The sequence below is a fragment of the Rhincodon typus genome, chromosome 33 (genome assembly GCF_021869965.1).
Source record: "Rhincodon typus isolate 14 chromosome 33, sRhiTyp1.1, whole genome shotgun sequence".
NCBI lineage: Eukaryota > Metazoa > Chordata > Chondrichthyes > Orectolobiformes > Rhincodontidae > Rhincodon > Rhincodon typus.
In genome coordinates this window covers 28,016,513-28,042,190 of record NC_063364.1, presented here as the reverse complement: position 1 = coordinate 28,042,190, position 25,678 = coordinate 28,016,513, and the positions used below count along the sequence as shown (strand labels likewise).

The 25,678-nt window shown below is 40.1% G+C and overlaps 1 protein-coding gene across 1 annotated transcript in view; it reads left to right on the top strand.

Moving 5' to 3' along the window:
• Positions 1-19,521, top strand: part of nox5 (NADPH oxidase, EF-hand calcium binding domain 5) — a 63,881-nt gene extending 44,360 nt beyond the window's left edge. The window contains exons 11-16 of the mRNA XM_020537224.1: positions 2,293-2,337; positions 4,060-4,184; positions 7,548-7,632; positions 11,752-11,851; positions 14,190-14,356; positions 19,387-19,521. Coding sequence (XP_020392813.1) covers positions 2,293-2,337; positions 4,060-4,184; positions 7,548-7,632; positions 11,752-11,851; positions 14,190-14,356; positions 19,387-19,521 — 657 coding nt within the window. The remainder of the gene's footprint in view (positions 1-2,292; positions 2,338-4,059; positions 4,185-7,547; positions 7,633-11,751; positions 11,852-14,189; positions 14,357-19,386) is intronic.
• Positions 19,522-25,678: the final 6,157 nt, after the last annotated feature.

Sequence of the window (25,678 nt, the reverse complement as noted above, 5' to 3'; positions counted from 1 at the left end):
ACGTTCAGTGCAACATCATGGGCCGAAGGGTCTGTTCCTGTGCTGCGCTGTTCTATGTTCTATGCTCTATGAATGAATAAAAAATAAAGGTGTGTTGAAGATGTTTCCCATTGGTGATTATTTTGGATGAAGTCAGCAGGGTAAGAGTGTACCTTCAGCAGTGGAACGAGGGTGGGCTGAAGAAAGGAAACAGATTGCAACTTAGCAACCCCAACCACACAAGCATTGGAATATCAGGCGATGGACCCTATGGGTTCATCTGCACAGTAAATTCTTCTTGTTTTGTTGTTGCTGGCCACAAATCATAATCATAATTAGAAAAAAAACATCAATTAAGCTGGAACTCAGAGACTGCAGAGAAGATCTTATTTGAAGATCTCCTGTTAATTTATCAGCCTTGCAGCAAAGAAACTTTATCTCCACCCTGCCTGCTTGAAATAACATGAGGAACTGCTTTCATCCATGAATAGTAATTATCATTCTTTATCTCTGCTGCATTTTAATTATATTCTCTCCCCATTCTTTGCTGTACTCAGACTGCAAGCAATTCCTTTCAACACCTGTCATCCTGGAGTTGTCCACAAGGTGATGGACAAAACCAGCCTTGAGGTGACTCAAAAAAACTGAAGAAGTACTTGCATTTATATAGCATCCTTCACATCCTCTGGGCATTGCAATGTATTTTACAGCCAATGAAGTACTTCTTGAAATGTAGTCAGTGTTGCTAAGGTAAACAGCAGAAGATAAGCTCCCATGAAGAGTAACACGATACTGATCAGATAATCTGTGTGTTGTCATAAATATCATCCAGGTCACTACCGTACTTCCTTCAAATGGTGAGAGATCTGTTACATTCTTTATCTTTCTTTATCATTTCCTTGAATGAACCAGCATCATGAATGAATAACTCATGAATCAGTACCTCCAGAGTGTAAATTACCTCTGGTTCAATATTGATTAAACAGAGTGCAGGCATATACTTTTCCAATCAGAGTTTTATTCTAATTCACACATTGCAAATCTCCAATACCACTGATTACAGGCAAGTCATGTTGCAGCTGCATAAAACTTTAGGTCAGCTAAATTTTAATCCCCGAAACATTAACTTTGATTTTTTTCTTCACAGATGCTGCCAGACCTGCTGAGCTTTTCCAGCAACTTCTGTTTTTTCGGTTTTTATTTGGGATATTGTGTACATTTCTGGTCACTACATTATAGGAAGGATTTGGCTGCTTTGGAGAGGGTGCAAAAAAGGTTGACCAGGATTTTGCCTCAATTAAAGTGTATTAACTTTAAGAAGAGGTTGGACAATCTTGGATTGTTTTCACTAGAGGTTGGAGGTTGAGGGGTGACCTGATAGAAGTATATAAAATTATGAGAGACATGGATAAGGTGGATAGTCCGAGACTTTTTCCCAGAGTGGAAATGTCAAATACTAGAGTCATGGGTTTAAGGTGAGAGGGGAAAGTTTAAAGGAAATGTGTGAGGCAAGTTTTTTTTACACATTGCCGGGGAGGTGGTAGAAGCAGATACAATAGCAATGTGAAAGAGGCATTTAGGCAGATACATTAACAGGTACGGAATGGAGAAATACATGTGCAGGCAGATTGAGACATGGTGGGCCAAAGGACCTGTTCTAGTGCTGTACTGGTCTATGTTCTGCTTGCTCCCTGTAAACACATATAACACCCAGTCAAAGTCTCACCCAAGTCACTAACACATAACCATTATCTGCCCCCTTGATCCATTTTGTGTCAAGCATTCCTTGCCAGACCCTGCTGGATAAAAGTACAGGCAAAGAAGGGAAAACTGAGGGAGAAGACACCTTTTGAAAAAAAAATTCTTCTATCACATGATGTGGGCAGGGCAGGCTAGGCCAGGATTTGTTGCCCAGCCTTCACTGCCTTTGAACTGAGTGGCTGCTAGACTACTTCAGAGGGAAGTTAAGGGAGCTGACCACATTGCTATGGGTCTTGAGTCACATGTAGCTAAGACTGGGTAAGGATGATGGATTTCTCCCTGTGAAGTGGACCAGACAGTTTCGGAGTCACCACCACTGCGATTTGTTTCACTAATATTTGTTTTATTAATATAATCTTACCTGCCACATTGGAATTTGAGTCAAAGATCCTGTGTATTAAACTGGCTGTCTGGATTTCTAACCCAGCGACATGACCAATTCACATCACTACCTCCACGATATGGAGTGTAAATGAATATGTAACAATAGCATCACCAATTCTGTGTTGTCACCAGCTCCGTAGTCACATTAGTCTTGTTTCCTTTCGCAAGGTCTCAACAAAACTGAGTGACAATCATCGATACTGTAACATTAAGGTAAGACAAAACTTCTAACATGTAAAATTTAATGTGCATTTATGTACTGCATTATCAAAAATTCTGGAACAGAAAAAAGTTGCAAATCTGATAAATTATTTCACATACAATAAATTCCTGCATATACAATAAATTACTGCATATGCAGTGAATCACTTTCAGGAACTGACATTTGTGTGGCAATGTCATAACTTTTCAGACAGTAAGATCCAACAAACAACCATGAGCGTTTCACCCTGTTTCAGTTTAAAGGTATAATGTTAACCAGGAGAATTCTCCAACTTCTGTTTTGCCATGGGATCTTTAACATCAATCTGAACCATTAGAAAAGCCAGATTTGAGATTTCTTTTAGCATTTCCCACCAACGACAGGATGCTTGACAAAGTAGCACTCCCTCAGTACTGCACGAGGTGTTCCAATACTTATATTGCCAAGGCCTGGAATGACTACTGAATCCAAGACCATTTGACTCATTAGCAAAACATTTTGTGAGCCATGGGGCATCTAGGACCAGATGGCATGATCTCAGAATAAAGGGGCACCAATTTAAGACTGAGTTGAGGAATAATTTCTTCTGTCAGAGAATTGAGAGTCTTTGAAACACCTTATCACAGAGAGCTGTGGGCCAAGAGTCGTTGTGTATAGTTAAGGCTGAGATAGATAGATTCATGATCAGTCGGGAATCAAGGGTTTTGGGTAAAACATAGAAAAGTGGACATGAGGAATGTTGGATCAGCCGTGATCCTATTGAATGGTGCAGCAGGCTCAAGGAGAGAAACAGCCTACTCCTGTTCCTATTTCTTACAGACTCATGGTCAATGACACCAGTGACTTGTTGTTACTCATGTATGGGAGATGGTTTGAGAATATTTCCTAATTTAAGGCCTTAGGAGAGATCTTGAGCTTTAAGGCAATAATCCTGGTTTGTTAGAGTTGATTAATTCAGTGTACAATATATGAACTTAAATATTGTCTATTATCAATAACATTTCAATGTGATCAGTAGGCTTAAGTCAGTGTTCATCACTTCAGAGAAAATCAGATGTGAGAACTTTGGATGAGACAGCACCAAATGGATATTGTTGTGTGATGGCTCCCGGACCCTGGAGCAGCTTTAAAGAAGGAAGGGGTAGGGAGTCGGAAGGGATTATGGAGGGAATTCCAGAGTTCAGTGTATTAGTCACTGAAGGTGCAGTCACTGATGATGGATTGAATACAATTGAAGAGGCCAGAACTAGAGGAGTGCAGAGATTTCAGAGGGTTATTGATTACCAAGATAGGGAGTAGTGAGGCCAGAGGAGTATTCAAAAACAAGGATGAGAATTTAACAGTAAAGACATTGGCTCCTGGTTATCAATGTTGATCGGCAAGCACAATAGGGAATGAGACATGATGTTGGCTCAGTGTCATGAGCAAAGTACCTTTGACAGATACAATCCCTAAGACAAGTAAACTGCTACAGAGATGAGAGGTATATGAGAAATGCTGAGATCTTAATATTTTGCAACTTCACAAAATATCTATGGTACAACTCCTTGAGTGAAGGTATGTTGTTAAGTTTTGAGATGTTCTTGTAATTGTACTTGGAGACATCAGAGACCTGAAATTTCACACATTAATTGAAGTTTATCTTGTGTCCCTTTGGAAGGAATATCGCAGTTTTTGTATCTTTTTCAATTTATAGGGTCGTGCATTAATGAATGTTTTGTGCTTCTTACCAGTGTTACATCGATGGACCATATGGAACACCAACCAGGACAATCTTCACCTCTGAGCACGCAGTTCTCATTGGAGCTGGCATCGGTATCACCCCATTTGCCTCTATTTTGCAAAGCATCATGTACAGGTGAGCTTATGTCACTAGAAACAACACTAGGGTCAAACGTTACAATCTATTCCATTTCTGTGTGCATCAAGGTGAAGCCTGTCCTAGCTGGGAAAGAGAAACCTTCCATTGCAGTCATCAGGCATCAACATCAATCACCTCCAGATCAGCGAAAGAACGTTCTTGCTTTTATATAGCACCTTTCATAGCATGAGGATGTCCCATGGCACTTTAAATCAACAGAAGTACTTCTTAAATATAATCACTTTTGAAATGTAGGAAATGCAGCAGCAAAATCCCACAGACTGCAATGTGATAATGCCCTGATAATCTGTTTTTAGTGATGTTGGTTGAGGGATAAATATTGGCCAGGACAAGGAACTTCCTTGCTCTTCTTTCAAACTTACTGTTGGAACTCTTAACGGACAGGGGTGTGGGGGCAGCTCAGTTAAGTAGTTAATCCGAAAGACAGCAGTTAAAACTACAGCTCAAGTAGAAGTGGAATGGATAACAGAGCTCTGCTCCAACAATAATCTTCACCTTCAATCTGCAAAGTGTGTATCTTCTAATACAAGTGTGTCAGTTTATCATCTCTCATACAAGCCATCCTTTATTTTAAAAAATGAGAGATCTCGACAAATGTACAGGAAGGATGTATTCCCATTTGCAGGATGGGCACTAATCAGGAAAGGTCAGAAGTCACATGACATCAGGTTATAGTCCAATAAGTTTATTTGAAATCGGATTGCTGCTCCTTCTTCAGATGAGGTTAAGTGAATCTGTTGGACTATAACCTGGTGTCGTGTGATTTCTGACCTTGTCCACCCCAGTCCGACACCCGCACATCCACATCATTAATCGGGGAGAAATTCATCCATGGAAGAATCACAGAATCATTAGTGTGCAGAAGGAGGCCATTTGGCCCAATGTGCTTGCACTAGCTCTTCAGTGACCATCATTACCTAGTGCCAATCTCTTGCTTTATTCTGCCATACCCTTGAGGGGAGTTGAGGAGAAATTCTTTCACCAAGATGATTAAGATCTGGAACTCATTTCCTGAAAGAGGCAGAAATCTTCATTGTATTTAAATATACATGTAGATATGCAAATTAAGCACTATGATATGGAAGACTGTGGTCGATTGATTGATTGATTGTCACATGTACCTAAGTTCAGTGAAAAGCTATGGACCAAGAGGTTGAAGATGGGATCAGGTTGGATTGCTCTTCTTCGGGCCACGATGGGCTAAATGTCTTCTTTCTATGTTGTAAATTTTCTATGTTTCTTTAAGGTGTTATGGAGTGAAAATTTCCAATTGGTGCTAGGTTGGGGCCAATCTATGGTGTAAGTCCATGTCCAGGAAGACTGTCCAAGTAAAGAATAATTATCACGGAGCACAATCATTCAATCAATATCTGTTGGAATGATCTTGAAAATCATGCCAATAGAACCTCCAATGTCCAAACTTCTTGTCTGCATTTTAGTCACATGTAACTCTGCATTAACAGCTTAAGGCTATCAAAAAAGAGACATGGAGTACAAAAGCCAGGAGGATATAATTTTCCTTTCATAAAGCACTAGATTGGCCTTAGATAGAGGATTATGTTGAATTATGGGCGTTAGGATCTGAAGGCTTTAGAGAGAGTCCGGAACAGTTTAGGAGGGGGGTTCGGTGCCAGCGATGAAAGACTTCAATCACAAGGCTAGATTGGAGAAGGTAGAGCTGTACTCCTCACAGGAGAGAAGTTTGAGAGGAGATGTAATCAAGGTGCTCAAGATGAAGATAGAGAGAAAACGTTCTCGGTGGGAGAAGGGTCAAGAACCAGAGGACACAAATTTCAGGTGAAAGAAGTATAAGTAATGTAAGGAACAATGCAGCAAGTGGTTAGGATCTGGAATGCAATCCCTATGAGGATGGTAGAGGCAGATTCAATGCTGGTTTTCAAAATGGCATTGGATAAACACTTGAAGAGAAAAGAAATATATCAGGCTATGCCTAAAAGGTGGTAGAGTGGGATTGGCTGATTAACTCCTGTTGAGAGCTAGCATTGGTGTGATGGGACAAATGGCCTCTTTCCGTGCAACGACAGTTACAGAGTCATAGAGTCATACAGCACAGAAACAGATCCTTTGGTCCAACTCGTCCATGCTGACCAAGTTTCCCAAACTAAACTTGTCCCACTTGCTTGCATTTGGCCCATATCCTTCTAAAATTTTCCTCCTCATGTACCTGTCCAAATGTCTTTTAAATGTTGTAATTAAACCTGCATCCACCACTTCCTCTGGCAGTTCATTCCACATATGAACCACTCTCTGTGTGAAAAAGTTGCCCCTCAGGTCCCTTTTAAATCTTTCACCTCTCACCTTAAAACTATGGCCCCTAGTTTTGAACTCCCCCATCCTGTGGAAAAGACCTTTGCTATTCACCTCATCTATGCCCCTCATGATTTTATAGACCTCTATAAAGTCACCCCTCAAACTCCTATGCTCCAGTGAAAAATGCCCCAGCCTATCCAACGTCTCCTTATAACTCAAACCCTCCAGTCCTGGCAACAACCTGGTAAAATTTTTTTGAACCCTGTACAATTTAATTATATCCTTCCTATAGCAGGGCGACCAGAACTGCACACAGTACTCCAAAAGTGGCCTCACCAATGTCCTGTACAACCTCAACATGACGTCCCAACTCCTATACTCAATGATCTGAGCAGTGAAGGCAAGATGCTAAAAGCCTTCTTAACCACTAGGTCTACCTGTGACGCAACTTTTGAAGAACTATATACCTGAACCCTTAGGACTGCCTGTTCGTCAAAAAATCTAGGGCCCTACCATTAATTGTATAAGTCCTGCCCTTGTTTGTTTTACCAAAATGCAAAACTTGCATTTATTCAAATTAAACTCGATCTGCCACTCCTCAGCCCATTGGCCTAATTGATCAAGATTACTTTGTAATCTTAGCTAACCTTCTTTACAGTCCACCTGCATCTGCAAACTTACTATCCATGCCTTTTAAGTTCTCATCCAAATTATTTATTAAATGACAAACAACAGTGGACCCAGTACCGATCCCTGTGGAACACCACTGGTCAGAGGCCTCCAGTCTGAAAAACAACCCAACACCACCACCATCTGTCTCCTGCCGTCAAACCAATTTTATATCCAGTTGGCAAGCTCTCCTTGAATCCCATGTGATCTAACTTTACTAATTAGTCCGTTCTAAGATTCATTAGACCATAAAATTCATCCCATGGAGATTTATTATGGAGTGTTCCTTTCCTTAATTGTCATCTTTTTGTAAGTGTTTAGGTCCTTTTTATGAGGTTTTGGGATTAACCAGCAGTCATATCTTCACTGTGATAATTTTATGTCTCTTAATTATGATAGGTATCGCATGAGAAAACAGAATTGTCCCAACTGTAGTTACTCCTGGTGTGAAAATGTGAAGGACAATGAAATGAGTTTGAGAAAGGTAAATGGACTCTCAGAGAGCACTACTTAGTGTTGTCAATCCTCCAGGGTGGTCTGCAGTCTCCAGAAATGAAACATTAATTATTACCATGCTCCAGCTGGGAGCAACCCAGGGAAAACTATTCATGGGAGCATTAAAAGATTGTTTTTCATTTTCTTTGAATACTTATGCCAATTGGTTGGAAACTTAATTAGAGCTGAAAGGCCATGTGATGATACCTCCAGGAATGTATCCAGCCAGAGTTAGTCCCCAGGGCTAAGGTGAGTCATGTTGCTGAGCAGGTGGGGTATCAGAAGGCAGGAGATAGGGGAGGTCCAGGTTTTCCATGTGGGATGGGGAGGAGCACTCTTTCTCAGCCTCCTTGACCCTTGATGCAGCTTTATGGTGCACAGTAAGCACCCAGTGTGATTGACACACCTCAGGGTTAAACTTGTATTGGAGTCTGAGTTAAATCCCCAAACCCTGACGTTAGAATTTCTTTTATGAGGCCCTTGTCAACCTTTAATGATTAGCTCACAGCTCTACAAAGAGTTAAATTAACAGCAAGATAGTAAACATGGAAATAATTATCCTCTTCCCTAATTTAACTCCTCTTTGAGGGGGAGTGAAGGGAGATTGTTAAAATTGGCGCTATTACAGTTCTGATTTACATATTTAGAGCCTAGACTGTGTTTTCCAAGTGATGGAGTCAACTTGCTCTGATTCACAGCTACTGACTTCGTTATTTGATGGGTTATATCACCAGGTAAGCATTGTTAAAGCATTTTGGAATGCAGGAAGCAAAGTGACATCAGCCTATTGCATGCAGTACAGGATTGTTAGAATCACATTGTTACCTGTTCAGGCTGTGCTTGTCTTGGCTCACATGAAGCATGAGTTAGCTACATGAAGTCAGTTACCAGGTTGACATCAGTTTCTGGATGATCTCGGCTATGGTCCTTGAGGCTTTAAACTGAACATCTGGGAACACCCTTGCCTATCATTATGTTTGATCCCAGCTGGTAGTAATACTAGGCAAGTCAATTCCCTGAATGCGAACTGTCTTGACATTTCATATGGTTAAGTTTTGCAATTAATTACCTTGTTAATTAGTCTCTGAAAGGTCTTTGCTGAGGCTGCAGATGTTCCTCGACAACAGGGTATAAGTTTATTACAAAAAATAAGAGAAAAGAAGTTCAAACAAAGCTATATATATGACATTTAGAAAGATCTAAATATAAACAACAAAACAAAGTTTTGACCTATTCTCCAACACTATCCTTTTACAGATTCTCAGTTCCAGGGCAATTTTACTCTTACCCCAATTCTAATTGATTCTTCCAAATTTCTTTTCCTTGGATGGCAGAGACAGTTTTATGATTTTTTTCTAAGTCCACTGGCAGGAACCTTTCATAACACTGATGGCCTGAACCTTTTTGGTTGTAACAACTTGAAGACTTTTCTCCAAACTCTCCTGACTTAGAAGCTCCACAAACGAAAAAAATGACTGGTTCCTCTGAACTAAAAGTTTGATTATCCCGCATGTTCTTCCTTCTGAACTGAACTCTTGGTTCTTTTGAGTTGAACTCAAAAACAAAATCTACTAGCTTTATGGTCTGTCGTAAACTCAACTGTATAAACATTCAATCCATTAACACTATGGGGTTCTGCTAGGCAACTGACAATAGTCACATGCTTTCTTGGAATTGATGCACTTAGGATATCGTTAGAAATTTCTTTTTTACCTGTTTAAAACAAACAACCTTTACAGAACTGACCTGTATCCATCTACCTCTATCTTAAAATCCAAACCCCAAATACACCTTTCATCATTACTGTGCCAATTGTACTTATTATATAGTTAACCAGGATGTTTAACCTCTATGGCAGCAACTAATTAATTAATTAATGTTGCAGAGTATTAACAGACATTGACATTGTATGATAATTAACTGGTTTACATGGATAATAGGAGACAACAGAAAATAATTATGAGATGGTAAATTGTGTGAAGACAGGTGGTAGCAAAAACCATGAAATAGATGCTTACGGTTCATACTTATTTAAAATTAAAAAGTCAATTTCTCCCTAACTTCCTTTAACAGAATCCCTTTTTTAAAATAGAATCCCTACAGAGTGGAAGCAAGCCATTTGGCCCATTCAGTCCACACGAGCCCTCTGAAGGGCACCCCAGTCAGACCCACCCCATCCTATCCCTATAACCCTGCATTTCCCATGGTTAATCCACCTAACCTACGCATTGCTGGACACTATAGCATGACCAATCCACCTAACTTGCACATCTTTGGACTCTGGGAGGAAACTGGAGCACTCAGAGGAGACCCACACAGACACAGAAAGAATGTACAAACTCCACACAGTCACCTGAGTTTGAATTTGAACCTGAGTCCCTGGTGCTGTGAGGCAGCATTGTTAACCACTGAGCTACTGAGGTTGTCATGCTCTGATATCTCACCAAAAGACTTACTCAAGTGTGAGTGCTTGCCATGTTCTCTGTGCCATAGCAGAGAGTGTGATTTTGTCATAATGTGCTGTATTCTTTTACAGTGTCTGAGCTGCTCCCGCATGATTCTTCCAACAAGCAGATGGATGAGCACCCATTACTGTGTGTAGTCATTCATCCAAGTTTTAATGAATCATGCTGAAACAGCTAAACCACTGGAAAACTACACCCCATGTATTTTAATGTAATCAGGTCACTGATAAAATTATAGAAAATCCTGAGAAAACTAAATTTACCCCATAGTGAAGCATTCTGTTTCTCCACTTCTGAACTTCTGGTGCACTTTTGAAAAGGTAAGATTGGCAGATTGTTCTGCTCGTACTATTTGGATGCATTGTTCAATTGGAGTGCGAGTACTAAGGAGTTAAGTATTGTAGATTAAGAGCAGAAGGAGCAAAACTAGATGGCTTCAATATAATATAGTCACTAAGAAATCAAATCAGGGATTCAGAAGAAACGTCTTTACCCAGAAAGTAGTTGGAATGTGGAATTTGCTACCACAGAGAGGTGTTGAGGCAAATAGCGAAGAGACATTTAAAGAGAATCTGTGTAACTGTGTGAGGGAGAAGGGGGTAGAGGGCTAGCCTGAAGAAGTTATGAGGAAGGATGGGTAATAAATACCTGGATGGACCAAATGGGTTTCTGTGCTGTACGCTTTATGCAAATTAAGTGTTTTACTCCAGATAAACTAGATGTATGTTTCCCAATGCTGCAATGTCAGGACCTGAGACATACTTAATGCTTGCCGGACAGGAAACAACAATAAAATACTCAGATGCTTTCGTTAACAAACTTTCTGCTGGAGTTATTCATTTCTCATGAGTGTAATTATTTTTCTTCTCTTTGTCAGCGCTGATCGAACACAATGTGGGTCCAGCTACCAGTCGGTAATCAAGAACAGTGTATAATGGCTAACTTTTCAATTATTTTCCCTACTTTGAGATCAATGTGAGAAAATAATTCAGCACAATATTTCTGATTTTGGCTGTATGCTGAGGTCAAAATTTTCCAAGATCAATCCAAGATTTTGTGTGTCCAATTTATACCTCACGTTCGACAGAACTTTCAGAAAAATCTCTTCACTCGGATAGATATGAATCTTTAGAATTCTCTACCATAGAGGTATTGGAAAGTCCATGATTGAATTCATTCAAGACACAGATCAGAGAATGAAGGGATTTGGGGACCAAACAGAAAATTGTAGTTGAGTTGGATCAACCATGGAGGGAGGTCTTGCAGTGCAGTGGTAGTATCTCTATCTCTGGGCCAGCAGTTCTGGATTCAAGTTCCCACAGGAACTTGTTGGCAGTGAAAGGAGCCTTCATGATGCAGTTCAAAAAGCTCATGAACCTGTGAATTCTTCCAACACTTCCCTCGATTCTCCAAAGGGGATAAAAGTCTTAACGGAGAAATGAAAACAAGAAACGACCCTCTTATTGAATGGCACAACAGGCTCGAGGGGCCGAATGGTCTACTCCAGCTCCAGTTTCTTATGTTCTTATGGGCTTTTGCACAGTCTGTGGAGATCAGGAGGATTATGGCAAGTTTTGGGACAATAAATGTGATTTCAAACTAATAAGAACATAAAGAATAATGATGATGATTTGTGATTGCAGGTTGACTTTATTTGGATCAACAGGGACCAGAAATCGTTTGAGTGGTTTGTTAGCCTTCTGACTAAACTAGAGATGGACCAAGCAGATGAAGAGCCTCAAGGTAGGTTGACAGGCAAAGACGTGAATTAATCTAGCACCCTGTACAATTTCAGGATTACTTAGAGTACTTCTCAATTACTGAAGTATTGTGAAGTCTGATTACTGTAGTTGTGTAGAAAATATATTTCCAACAGCACAATAAACTCCCACAAATCACAATGAAAATGGCCAAATAATCTGGTTTAGTGGCATTGAGGGATCAATATACACTGGGAACTATTTTCCTCCTCTTCTTCAGTTTTGTGCAATGGCCTCTTTCACCTGAGAAAGCAGATGCAGCCTCAGTTTAACATAAATGTGCAGGTCAGTGGTGTATGGTAGGGTATAGTTGAACTGTAGATGTGGATATGAAAAATGTTCCCAGTATTCTCACTTGAATGGTGAAACACATGGCTGTATAGTTATGGATTTTATTCTTCCAGAGTTGAGCTGTGTTTGGAGAGAGTATATTTAACTGCACAACATTCGGTACATTATGGTAATTGTATGTGCGTCACAAGTAGTTGCAACATCTATGTTTCACCTAATTAATCGATTCAAATATGAGGCTGCAGACTAATCATGAAATGAAACTGGATAACTTTTTCTGGCTGGAAAAGAAAGAGAATTATCTTAAAATGTGAATGCTGTTTTTCTCTATATTTTGTAAGTGCCAAGCATAAGCCTAGGATCATTCCACATAACTATTCACACCCTCGGATTGGCACTCCGAATTTCTTTTTCCACTGAGACTAAGTTCCACATTTCTAGCTGGGAGTTCCAATCCTGGCTTCTTCAGAAATATGGAGTGAACCTGGAATCAGACAGTTCCCTCAGAGTGCAGGAGACGTGAACAAAGTGAAACCATGTCCCATCAATATGCCAGCTTCTGGGGCTTAAATATTAAGCTGCACAGCCAATGGCTGCACCAGCTGCTCTGAGAGGCTAGATATATCAGTTAAGACAATAAGACCATAAGACATAGGAGCAGAAATTAGGCCATTCAGCCCATCGAGTCTGCTCCGCCATTCAATCATGGCTGATAAGTTCCTCAACCCCATTCTCCCACTTTCTCCCCGTAACCTTTGATCCCCTTGATAATCAAGAACCTACCTATCTATTTAAGAATGATGTTAGGGTGGCAGTTGGTTCAGGAGATAGGCTACCAGGTAACTAGGGTTCCAGGTAATTAAGGTGGTGTGTAAGTAGAATACCAGTGTGCCAGGTAAGTGATGAAATACATGGAGTAGGTCATGCATAGGGTAGGTCACTGTCTGGGGGTGAAGGTTGTGTCATGTTCAGCGACAGGCGAGTGGAGCGTTGAGATGATGAGGGGTGCGAGGGGTTATCGTGTCTAGTGGTGCGGGAAGGAAGGTGTCAGGACCAGTGGGAGGAGATAGGGATTTCCTGAAATCTGCTGAATTTGGGATTCTGCATGATACCACCATGTAACTCCAGTCTGTGCTGCTCCGAAAACTATATCAGAATCTTCAGGCCAATGATCTATTGAAATAATCATCGAATTGTCTCCTGTGTGCCTTAATTGTTCCTGCTGTCAGCACTTTTCTAGACAGTGCATTCCAAACCTGGATCAATCTTATTTCTAACTCCCTTTTTTCTCAGCTCACATTTGCTTCTTTTGCAAAATGCTTTAAGTATGTACCCTCTAGTTATCAAACCTCTTACAAATGGAAACAATTTCTCCCTATCCATTCTGTTCACAGCCTTCATGGGTTTGAATGCCAACAAACTATTGACCTATCAGTCCATATCACCAATTTGTCAATGTCCTTTGGAGTTCCATGCAGCCCTCTGCAAAGTTTATAATGCCTGTAAGTTTTGTGTCATCTGCAAACATTTAAATTGTCCCTCTACACCAACATGTAATAATTTCTGTATGTCAGACACAGAGTTGATGGCACTGTGATAAGTCATTGGACTTAAACATCCAAAAATCCAGGCTAATATTTTGGGGCATGAGTTCAAATCCTACCATAGCAGATGGTGAAGTTTGATTTCATTTAAAAAAAGAATCTGGAATTAAAAAGGCAGCCGAATGGTGACCATGTAACCACTATTGATGATTGTAAAAAATAATTTGGTTCACTAATGTCCTTCAAGGAAGGAAATCTGCTATCCTTATCTGGTCTGGCCTACATGTGACTCCAGACTCACAGCAATGTAGTTAACTCTTAACTTCAATTGTGGATGGGTAATAAATGTTGGCCTAGCAAGTGACACCCATGTCCCATGATCAAACAAAAATAATCTGTCAAACATGATGTGACTGTGATCAAAACTGATTGTGTGATCAGACTCCAGAATTGTTAAGTCGGTCATTTCTTCCTTCCAATGTGTAGGTAGATTCTTGGAGATGCACATGTACATGACCTCTGCTCTCAGTAAAAATGACATGAAGGCTTTGGGTCTACAGATGGCTCTGGATCTGTTGGCTAAGAAAGAGAACCGTGATTCCATTACGGGCTTGCGAACCAGAACACAGCCAGGTCGGCCAGACTGGGCCAAGGTAATTGTTTTCACCTACAGAGGGAAAAAGAAGTAAATGGGACACTTTCCGTGTGGGGCAATCAGATGTATAGCTCAGTGGGGAATAGTTCAGTGATCCCAGCTGGGGAGACACATGAGGTGCTACAACTGGCTTTACTGCCCCTACCCTGGGGAAGTACCAGGGAAAGGAAAGCTGGAGGTGGGATGACAGAAAGTGGGAGAGTGGGGTAACATAGAAGGAATAAGTTCACGAGAACAGGAGAGCGCAGACAATGTAACTTTTCTGATATCTCCTCAGGACGCTACGTACTTTTCCATGCGAAATATAACGCCAGTAACTCATGAAGATTCTTCCAACAGCACCTTCCAAACCTTCGACCTCTACCACCCATCGGGACAAGATCAGCAACACATGCTAGTTCCCCTCTGAGCCACACATCAGCATAATTTGGAACTATATCACTGTTCCTTCACTGCTTTGAGGTCAAAATCCTGGAATTTCCTTCCGAAAAGCACTGTGGGTGTACCTACACTCGAAGGACTGCAGTGGTTCAAGAAAGCAGCTCAGCACCACCTTCTCCAGGGCAAGAAGGAATGGCAATTACTGCCGGCTGAGCTAACAACAGTCACTCTCCCATGACCGAAAAGAAAGCAACTTTTATTTTTCTAATCTAGTGTTCTATAATTAAAGCATGTTTTCTTTGTACTGTTGGCAGAAATGCTTTCTGTCTGCCTATGTGACCCTGATCTCCAGGTCACTTGCTACTTTAATTTCTGGGTGTTCTGACTTCTCCTTCTATGTCTTTCTAAAAGGGCATGTTATAATGCTATCAGTTGAGTCTGTTGGCATGCAGGGGATAGATGGTTGGGCTGATTGCTGCAGGTGACGTTTCTTCAGGAGTTGGTACAAATGCAGCAGATTGCAATGTTTGAGATGATGTGCTTTCCTCATCTCTTTATAGTTCAGTAAAGCAACCCATTTAATAGTAGGTTTTGCTTATGAGATTTCAAACTACCTTCTCGCTCTTCCCTTTTCCTTCTCACTATATTAGTGATTGTAACATTGTTTCTCTAATTGTTTTCATGCTCTTTCCATTGTCTGATAAAAAGATCATTGTATCTAACACCATCTTGTTTGCTTCTTCAGCCCTTTCTCACCCTCCCCACACATTCTGCCTCTTGACTAATCCCCCACCCGACCTTTTCATGTTACGGATTCTGTGGTACATTCCTCGGGTGATGTAGCAAAGTGGTAATGTTACTGGATCCAGATACCTGAAATTATACTGTGCACGAGAGTTCAGATTCTACCACAGCATCTGGGGAAATTTAAATTACAATAATAAAATTGGAATAAAGTGCAGTGTCATCAATAATGATCATGAAACTGTCAGACTGTGGCAAACCCACCTGGTTTACTGATATCTTTTAGGAAAGGATATCTGCTATCCTCACCCTCTCTGGCTTCCAGATCCATGGTAATGTGATTGCCTCTAAACTGCCCTCTGGAGTGGAGAAGGAAGCTACTTATAACTGCTACAGAGAAAAGCACTGGCTATGCCTACAACACATGCACTGCAATGGTTCAAATGGCAATTCATCACAATTTTCTCCAGTGAAATTAGAGATGGAGACTGAATGCTGGCCTTGCCCAAATTACTTGTATTCCAAGACAAATTTTTAAAAAGTGCAAGAAGGAGAGAATTTGAGAAGATCTTTGCAAAATATAAGGAAGGTTAGTGAGCTATAATATCAGGTAGGATCAACCAACTTGGTCCCAATTCTTGATTCCTTTGACTTGATGTTGGTCTAGGTGTTTTGCCCTGTCTATTCAATACGGTATTAGTAATGCCAGTATGGCCCACAGGGATACAGATTCAAGTCAGTTTGAGATTTCTACTCCTATTTATATAGTGGAAGCAGTTCTGATGGTCAGTGAGATTACTTAAATTCTGCACAACTATTTATTTGTTAATAATGCATACAGATCCAGAAATCAGCAATTATACCTATTCAATACTGTATCTGGAACATTTACACGTTTTAAAGCTTAGTTATTCCACCATTGAAAGTTTCCAGTGGTCAGGAAGTAGCCCATTTAACACCAATAACTTGCATTTCCAGCAATTGATTAAACTGCTTCACAAAAATGTCATCAAAAAAAAAATCTGTGTTATGTGTTATGATCCTGGCTGATGTTACTGGAAAAGTCAGATCACCAGATTCAAACCTGCATTGGTAGATCCTATTTCGCTTTGTTTTGGTTTTAACTAGGTTGTCTCTCGCAGAAACACAAGCATGCAATGGTGTAGCTTTTGTTTAAGCAATAAAATAGAAGTTTATTAAGTAAAAGAAATGAATATAAAATAGAGTAAACCAATCTATTTACTTATAACACAAATTCAAAGAGCTTAAAACTCACAGTAAATGTATAATCCTGTTAATCCCAAAACACTCCTTTACCAATTCTATAAAAAAAGTCCTTATACAATACCCAACCAGAACTCCTGCTCTAACGTCTTGATAGGTTTAAGGTAGCTACAACTTTAACTCCTAAAATGCAAATAATGATAGCTTCTTCCTGGAGCCATCATACAAATAACATGTTAGATATGCTTAGCTTCAAGTCCTCTTCACAGTTTTATCCCCTAACACTTCTGGTCTGGAACTAACGATACTCCTTACTCTGAGGTAATCTAGTTTCACCGTATTCGCCCCTTCTCAGGAGCACTGCTGTGTACATACATCTCCATGCAAGGACCTCAAGGAATTACCCGTCTCAAAGCAAAAACATCTCTTTCTCTAAGCTATGGATATTTCCCTTAAGGTCAATAAACCTCCCAATCCAGAAATTTCAAACAGAAACATTGAGGTACAATTGTCTATATTGCTAGCCCATAATATCCTGAAGTAAACTAAAACCCATTAGAATGCCTAAAAGGCTCTCTCAAACTGTTGTAAAAGAGATCACCATGGCTACAGAAATACTTACATGTTAATTGTTAACTTCAGACACACCGAAAACACATATACTATTAACCAAAATTCAAAATACAAACTTAAAATAAGTTACGTATTTTTAAAAATATCACACCGGTTATACACACCAAGCCACACAAGAACGTACTAGGACAGATGAAAAAAAGCTTGGATGAAGAAATAGCTAATATAATAGTATATTAAAGGAGCAGAGGGAGGTGTGAAGTCCACTTCAGTGGTCCCTCCAACAATCTTTGCTACTTGCTGTGCCTTAAACCCAGGGCAGGTATCAAAATCACCCTGACAGCTATAAATTTCCCAGTTCCTGCAGACTTGTGCTCCATCTGAATCATTGTTCAGCCTCAGTTGGGATAAACTGGCAGTCTAACTCATCAGAAAATGTTCTGGTGTGCTGTCATCTCTTGCATTTCAAAGCTGCATTTTGCTGATTTGGAGTTTGAGGCGGCAGAATAGTTGGGGTACAGGCAAGCGTACGTATTATGCCGTATTACATGCCCGGCTTCATTACAGAACAGCAATAACAAGGAGCAGGAAGAAAGGAAGGGACAAGAAGAGAATACTAATTTAAATATATAAACTGGTAATTGTCACTCGTGGAATATAGTGTATGCACTGGCGTCTTTATATTCAAAAAGCAAAATGTTGAATAGACACATTAAAAATAATTTATAGCACAGACACTTTACACAGCATCTTAAATTACATAACAACTGTAAAAAGAGCTTTTAGATTATGACAGAGTTACACGTTGATTGCTCTCTTGTTGGAGCTGTAAATCATTGATTTTTATTCTCCCTATCTCTCCTCTATACTATCGATTTCAGACAGTAATTATGTGGGTGTGAAATGCGTATCAAAGCCGAGACAGCAATTTAATCTAATGATACATGCTTTACAGTAACATTTGCTAATGCACTGCGAGAAAAAGTTGCATTAAGAGGTATTTTAATAATATGTTGTAAAACCTGAAGTCGCTCAACACCAGCAGCAGTAACCTTGCCTTTATTAACCCCCCGCAAGGGAGTTTGTGGCATTTGCTTGAGTGCTTTATTTCTGCTAATTCACATTTCGCGGTCTTCTGCATTGCTAGTGAAACAATTGATGGCTAAACTCACTTCCTGTGGGACTGCAGATGAACTAATTAGATTTTCAGTTCATTTGGGTCAAAGAAATCAAAAATTTTAACTTCAAGCAAGAGTTCTAATAAATTGAGCCTTTCCCAATGCACTGCACAGTCAGGCTAGAATTGTGCTCATACTCTGGAATGGGTGCAAAGTAGATCTAACAATTGTTTCCAACTGAATATTTACTGTATCATTCTCACTTCTTAGTTGAAGTCTTGGATTTATACAGGACAGATTCTACACCTCAGTAACAGGCCATCACACCCAACTATATGCCAGAGCATAAGCTCCTCCTGAGCTTTCTCCCACATTGCTTCATCTCAATCTCTATCAACAGATCCTTCTTCCTTCTCCTCTCCCGCCTGCTTCACCTCTGCCTCCACAGATCCATTCTTTCCATGCTCTCCATTCCCCTCTCCCCATCTCTCCTGCCCCTCCCCAGCAAACTAAAATCTGACCATTACTGTGCCAATAAAATGATCACTTCATTGTGAAAACAAGCCATTCTTTTTTAATTTGGGCTCGTGTTACAGAACAGTGTCTCCCTGGCTATGTTTTTACTTCTATAATATTTGTGTCTTATCTGTTTCTATTTGCGTGTGGTATTTTAAAAGGGGTGATGTTTTAAGGTGCATAATCATAAATTGGTAATTCAGTTATTCTGCCATTGGTTAAGAAAATTAGTTTGGCTACAATAAATAATTATTTCCTTGTTAATAATCAAAACCCGGTATGTATTTGGTTGTTTTGGTAGTTTAGTTAAATTTTCAAATTTGTGACAACTCTGGGAACAGTGGAAGTCATATCCATGCACCGTCCCAAGTGAATTGTGACATTTAAGTTGTAACATAGTTGATATAGTTGTAAGTAGCGTGATAACAAATCTCAGCGCTTTATGATAACATTGTCTTTTTAACTTTTGTAGGTTTTCCAAAAAATTGCTGAAGAGAGGAAGGGGAAGGTCCATGTTTTCTTCTGTGGTTCCCCAGTCCTGGCTAAAACAATCAAGGCTCAGTGTGAGCATTTTGGCTTCAAATTCTACAAAGAAAACTTCCAGTGATGTGGTAGTGATTGTGCATCAACTGCGTTTCTCTCTGGTGCAATGTACAGGTTGCCTTTATGTAGTCTTCCTCCGTTCATGTGATTGATTCAGGTCTGGCCACACTGGATTGCTGGGAGTGAGATTCCCCCAGTGGGAGGAAATCATCCCTGAGATTTTCCATCAGTTTTTTTTCTTTTTTTGCCTGGTATTCAGGAAGGCAAACAATTGGATAGTGGAGATTCCACTTGATTTGTTACCCTGGCATGACTAACCCAGACTGAATCCGAGATCCCAGGCATCATCTCTGAAATGTGCTGACTTAGTTGACCTCAACCAGCAATGGTTGGCCACAGCAGTTAGTCTCTGCACCATTGGACTCTAGGAAATTTGTGTGTGCTGTGTTAAAGTATTATGCCCCTCACATTCAACTAGCTTCTTGCATTCGGTATACAGCTGCATACATGAAGTGTGGGCACTTAGATAAACTATCAGGTAGGTTTCAAACACAGGGAACCATGCTGGCTATTCTAGCTTGAGTCAAAAGAGGAAGGCAACAGAAACGGAAGACCCAGGATTTAAAGATAATTCATTATGTTCAAATATTTACCGAGATCTTTCTTTTGAAAACTGCAGCTTACTGCATTGAATATGGGATGAATAAGGTCATTGGGCTTCACTGTGTTAAAATGCAGATTTCCAAAGGTACACAATCAGTCCCAGTGATAACCTGGAAGCTCATAACATAATCTGTTCATTTAACCAATCTTGCTGATGTGCCTTAGTGTTTACAGAAATAATATTCATTGCAGCAACAATCTGCACATTTCACTGGCCTCCTGTTGCAACCTTATGTGTACTTTCAAAAGAGTGATGTGGCATATTTCTGTTTGCTCAAGTAGAAGTAATACTTTTGTGGAGCTTGTAACATGTTCTTGGAAATTGATGTGTGCGATGACCCCTTGAGCATTTTAGAAAATCATGTTCTCATTCACCATTTGCCTTTTCAATTTATGATAAGATTTTATTTGGAATCAATGCTGTGCAACAGTCAATCTCATTCATTTAAGTTTTAAGAATGTTCACAGACTTTGAACTGAAGAGTCTGATTTTGTTTCAACTTGGTAATTAACTTCCTTTCACACGAGACAGTAAAAGTTTGGTTTCCCGAAAACTGCATGAGAAATGCATGGAGAGAAACCATTTCATTCTTCTTCACTCCCCATACAGGTTGGGTGCTCCTCCCACATTGCAAGGTCAGGAGACTACTGCTAACATGTCCTCCTATCCAGCCATGGGTTTGGAGAGAGCTGGATACTGCCACTGCTGGTTTCATTTTACCGGGTCCTCCTTTTCCTCATGTGGCCTGTGGCTGATGAGAAAGCGGTGAAGGCTTGTCACGTGCAAGGCTGAATTCGATCGAGCTTTGCTTCACAAGAGAGTCAAAGTTTAAGGCGATCATACAGGAAAGTGAAGTTGGGGCCACAATCATATTAGTCCTGGTCTTCTTGATTGGCAGAACAGGGTCAAAGGATTGAATGGCCTATTCTTGCTCGTACATCCTATGTTTATTAGAGGAGAGAAAGTCTGTGATTTAGACATATCACCTCCAATTTTGTCCTTATTGGCTTGAGTCTTACTTACCAAGCCGATGATAACATGCATTTGTGACCTCCAATCATGAGAGAGGAGATTAAATCTGACCCAGGCACTATGTTGTATCTTGATATTATTCAGACAATTTGATGAAAATCCTGACTCTCAGTGCCTTTGTACGAAAGTGAATATTCACCAAATTCCTCCATGTCTAAAGCACATTGACTTGCAATATTAAAATGGAGCAGAAAACAATTTGGGATGAGCACCTTATCTGTTTGCAAGAGAACAATTGAACAGAACAAGTGCAATTTCTACCCAAAGGTATATGTGCCAGATTCCATGCATCTGCTATTTTGACAGGCATTGTCCATTTTTTAATAAAAACAACATTGGCATTTGGATCATTGAAAATAATTCATGTCTATTTTAATGAACTATTAATTCAGTGCTTCAGGAGTAATTAAACTCCAGTCTATATCTTGATTTCTTTTCATTTCCTCAGGCTTGTGATTCAATGTACTTTCTATTTTGCCCAGGTTTTGAAAAATGTAGATTGATTCTCTTGTGGTATTTGTGGCTCTTACAATGTGAGCCAGAGATGTCAAGGTTAATATAAAATGAACAAACTAGCACAGAGCATGAATTCCAACTGACCCCACACAAGATGGGTCAGTTGGGCAAGCTGCAAGAATCTCATTTAACTGTCTCAAAAGAATGATTGCAAGAGAGTGCTGTTTAAAATGTTAATTTTTGGCATTGAATGAACATTGTCTGTTGAGGCTGAAATAAAGTCATGGCAAAAGCATTGTGTAAGGAATAATCTGCTAGTCAATCTTGAAGTAGTATTGTTCTAGTTATTCTAAACATGTATTCACTTATCAGTGCTGGTGCTTCTGTCATTTTTCAATGTGGATGTTTGCATTTCATGGGAAATAAATATCTGTCTGTAAATGTTATTAAACGTAGACTATCATACATGTTCTAATAATACAGAGTAATTTTGTTTCTATATTGTTATCTATTTCCTGACTTAATGGACACCCATCCCATACCTTAAACATTCATTCTCATCTGCCACACAATTACACTTGTGTCTATACTGTTACAAGATGTGCAATTATAGCATTTCAGCAAAGCTCCTTTGTCAGCTTCTTCCAAATTCGCCACTTCCACCAGCCAAAAGGACACATGCAAACAGCACTTCCAAGCCACACGCCATCCTGATTTGGAATTATATCAGTGGTTCTTTTACTGTTACAAGGGCAAAAAACTGGAGCTCCCCACAGACAGCTCTGTCAGTCAGCTTTCGCTGCATGGACAGTAGTGGTTCAAGAAGGCAGCTCACCACCACTTTCCAAGGGCAATTAAAGATGGGTAACACTCACTGAAATTGCCATGTTGCTCACATCCCAGCATCAAATTTCTAAACATTAAAGACTTAAGCTGGTGTCAGACACATTGCTCACTCTCCTATATCTGGTCCCCATGGCCATAATTACTCTCTGAGTAAATGAAACCGTTCATAAAACTGTGCAGTTATTTATGAATATGCCTGTCCTACATTGTGCCTGGAGCTTCTGCAATAAAGAGTTTTGTTTGCCCAACTGCTTGGCAGACATCGAGCTGTTTAACCCAAAGACTAGCTTCTAATCCATATTCTTCAATGGCAACGTGATGAACTATTGTCCAAGGCAGGTAAAAGATCACCATGTTGATTCTCATTCCCCACTGTCTGTGCTGTGCTACCTGTTCCCTGAGGTTGCAGCTGGAACAAGCTCTGGAAGAGGACAGAGATAACACAGTGTGGAGCTGGAGGAGCACAGCAAGCCAGGCATCATCAGAGGAGCAGGAAAGCTAACATTTCAGGTCAGAACACTTATTATCTCTGGAAGAGAACAGAGTTAGCCAGGATTAACCTAGGGAGTAGTTAGAATGTGGAACCTGCCCCCACATGGAGGGTAGTCAAGGATAAAAACATAAGTGGATTTAAGAGAAAAAAATAAGTACATGAGAGTGAATGGAATAGAAAAATACGTTGATAAACTGGGATGAAACAAAGGGGAAGGAGGTTCATGTCGAGAATAAACATCAGCAAGGACCTACTGTATCTGAGCTGGAAATACCATGTCATTCCATGTAAATAGATGGGTAATGTAACCTTGTGCAAAGTATTAAGATACACCTGAGGTGTAGAGGGGGATTTAGGCCAGAAGAGGGTAGCACTGTCTCAATGATTGCTTATACTCCAGCTTTTCCATGATCACTTCCATATTTCCGACATGCACATTCCCCTTCACAAGGTGCTGCCCGTTCAAATAAATTCAATTTAATCTCCATTTTATTTCCCATCTCTAGTTCAAATCAAAAATTGGGCTGGTACAATTTACAGCAGTTTTGCCACCTGTTTAGTCTCTGTAAAAGACTGTTGACCAAACTTTGCATATTCATGAGTTAATTAATGACAAGGAATATAAATTAGTGCCCAAGGAAAAAACACCTAATTAAGTCAATTATTAAACCCTGGAGTAAGTTCAGGTAAGTTGGTTTTGCTCTGTGCTGTTGTATGCAATATTACATCATCACTTAAAACATGGGAACAAATATACATTAATTGCAGATTGAAGCAGCCAGCTAATATGAAGAAAGATTTGCATTATCATCATGATTGTCATGACTTCTGGACATCTCCAAATGCTTTATAGCCAATGAAGCACTTTTTGAAATGTAGCACCCATATAGGAAAAAAGACAGCCAATCTGTGCTCAGCAAATTCCCACAAACAACAATGTGGTGACGACCCGATAATCTGTGTTTATGATGTTGATTGAGGGATCGATATTGACCAGGGCTAAGTTGCCTGTTCTTCAAAATAGTGCGATGGGATGTGTTACATCTGGCCGAGCAGACGGACAAGGCCTCTTCTTAATGTCTCATCTGAAAGATACCCAGTAAGATAGTGGCAGAGTAGGACGTTCCAGCCAGGGCCCCTCCCCTCCACCTGTTCTTTATCTTTCTTTTGTCCTCTCTCCTCCCTCCTCTTGGCCTCGGACACCCGGGCCCGGTCTCTGACTCCCGGCCATAGTGGGGTTGGCGGAGATGCCAGTGACCAGTGGCCAAGTGTGGAAGCAACGTTAGCGGCCCAGCACAGAGTGTGGTGGTAGCCAGCTGTCAGACCATGTGGAGGCCCCCTGCATTGGTCTGCTGTGGAGAGAGACACTGTGATGTTTGTCTCTTTAACTTTGCTTCTTGTTTTCTTTGACCTGTGGTTATACTGTGTGTAGCTGTAATGTAACTTCTTTTTCTTCATTTCTCTATTCTGTAACTAACGATTGTATCCAGGTACCCTGTACCTAAGATGGCACTGTAACTGGTGATTTATAAACTTTTCACTGTACTCATTTGAGTACATGTGACAATAAAACTAATTCAATTCTATTCAATTTGAAAGACAGTGCTTCTGAGATCACAGCACTCCCTCAGCACCACACTGGAACACCAGTTTCGATTCTTGTAATCAGCCACATCAGCAGAAGAAAGGTGTTTATGACTTGAGAGCTGCAGAAGAAAGGCATGTAGACTTTGAGAGACTGAGTTTTAATTTATTTTCTTATTACTTGGATTTATATAAGTGGAACTTGTGTTTATTGGAACAGCATACCAGCATAATTTAATTCAATTAGGGAATAGTTAGTAGCTAAGGGGGAATTGTTTAGTTTGTTGGTAATCCTGTTAATTTGTTCACCGTAAGGGTTAAATAAATAAATTGTTACTTATTAAGTAAATACCGGGGATTTTTTTCATTTAACCACTCTTTTTAACAGATTGCAAAAGGGAGGTGAGCTTCTCTGGGTGTTGCGGGTTTAATTATTAGAAGGGAATCCCGACTCCCGCTACAACAGATTGGGGGCTTTTGTTTCAGTTTAATTATCAGAGGGGTTCAAACTCCTCTCTGTAACACAACCAAGCAGCAGATAGTGCCATTGACTGCTCCTCAATGTGTGAGTTGTGTTGATCCAAGTCACAACCCATTCTGAAGGAGTTATGTTGAGAGGTGTCACATTGCTTTGGTGAAACGGCTTTGAAGTGCATCAAGGTGCAACAGGAGCAGTATTTTGTATCTCTCAGAGCTGTGCAGAGAGGGCATTAGTTTCTCAGTGTGCGACAGGTTTATAGGAGTTTTAAAATATCTCTGCTATCACAAAATGCTTGCATTCATACAGCTCAGCTTTCTGCTATGTCTATTTACTTTGCTCTGAGTCCACACCCATGCTAAACCAAACAAGCACAGTGAGCATGGATCAGTTATCAGACTCAAAGAATCAAACACAGATGAGATGAGCAAGAATACACTAGGAAGTCAAGTTGGCAAATTAACTCGTGAAAACACAATAAAACAAATGAGATAAGACGTCTGGTGGGTACTCTAACTTTGTTCAATCTCAACACTTAATTAGTTTGTTTCTGATCAGCGTGATGCCTTGTTAAGAAAATAGCCAGACTGTCCATTGGGCCCACTGGGGACTTTATAAACCTATATTTAACAATTATTAGAATGCAGATCTATACCTGGAAATATTAA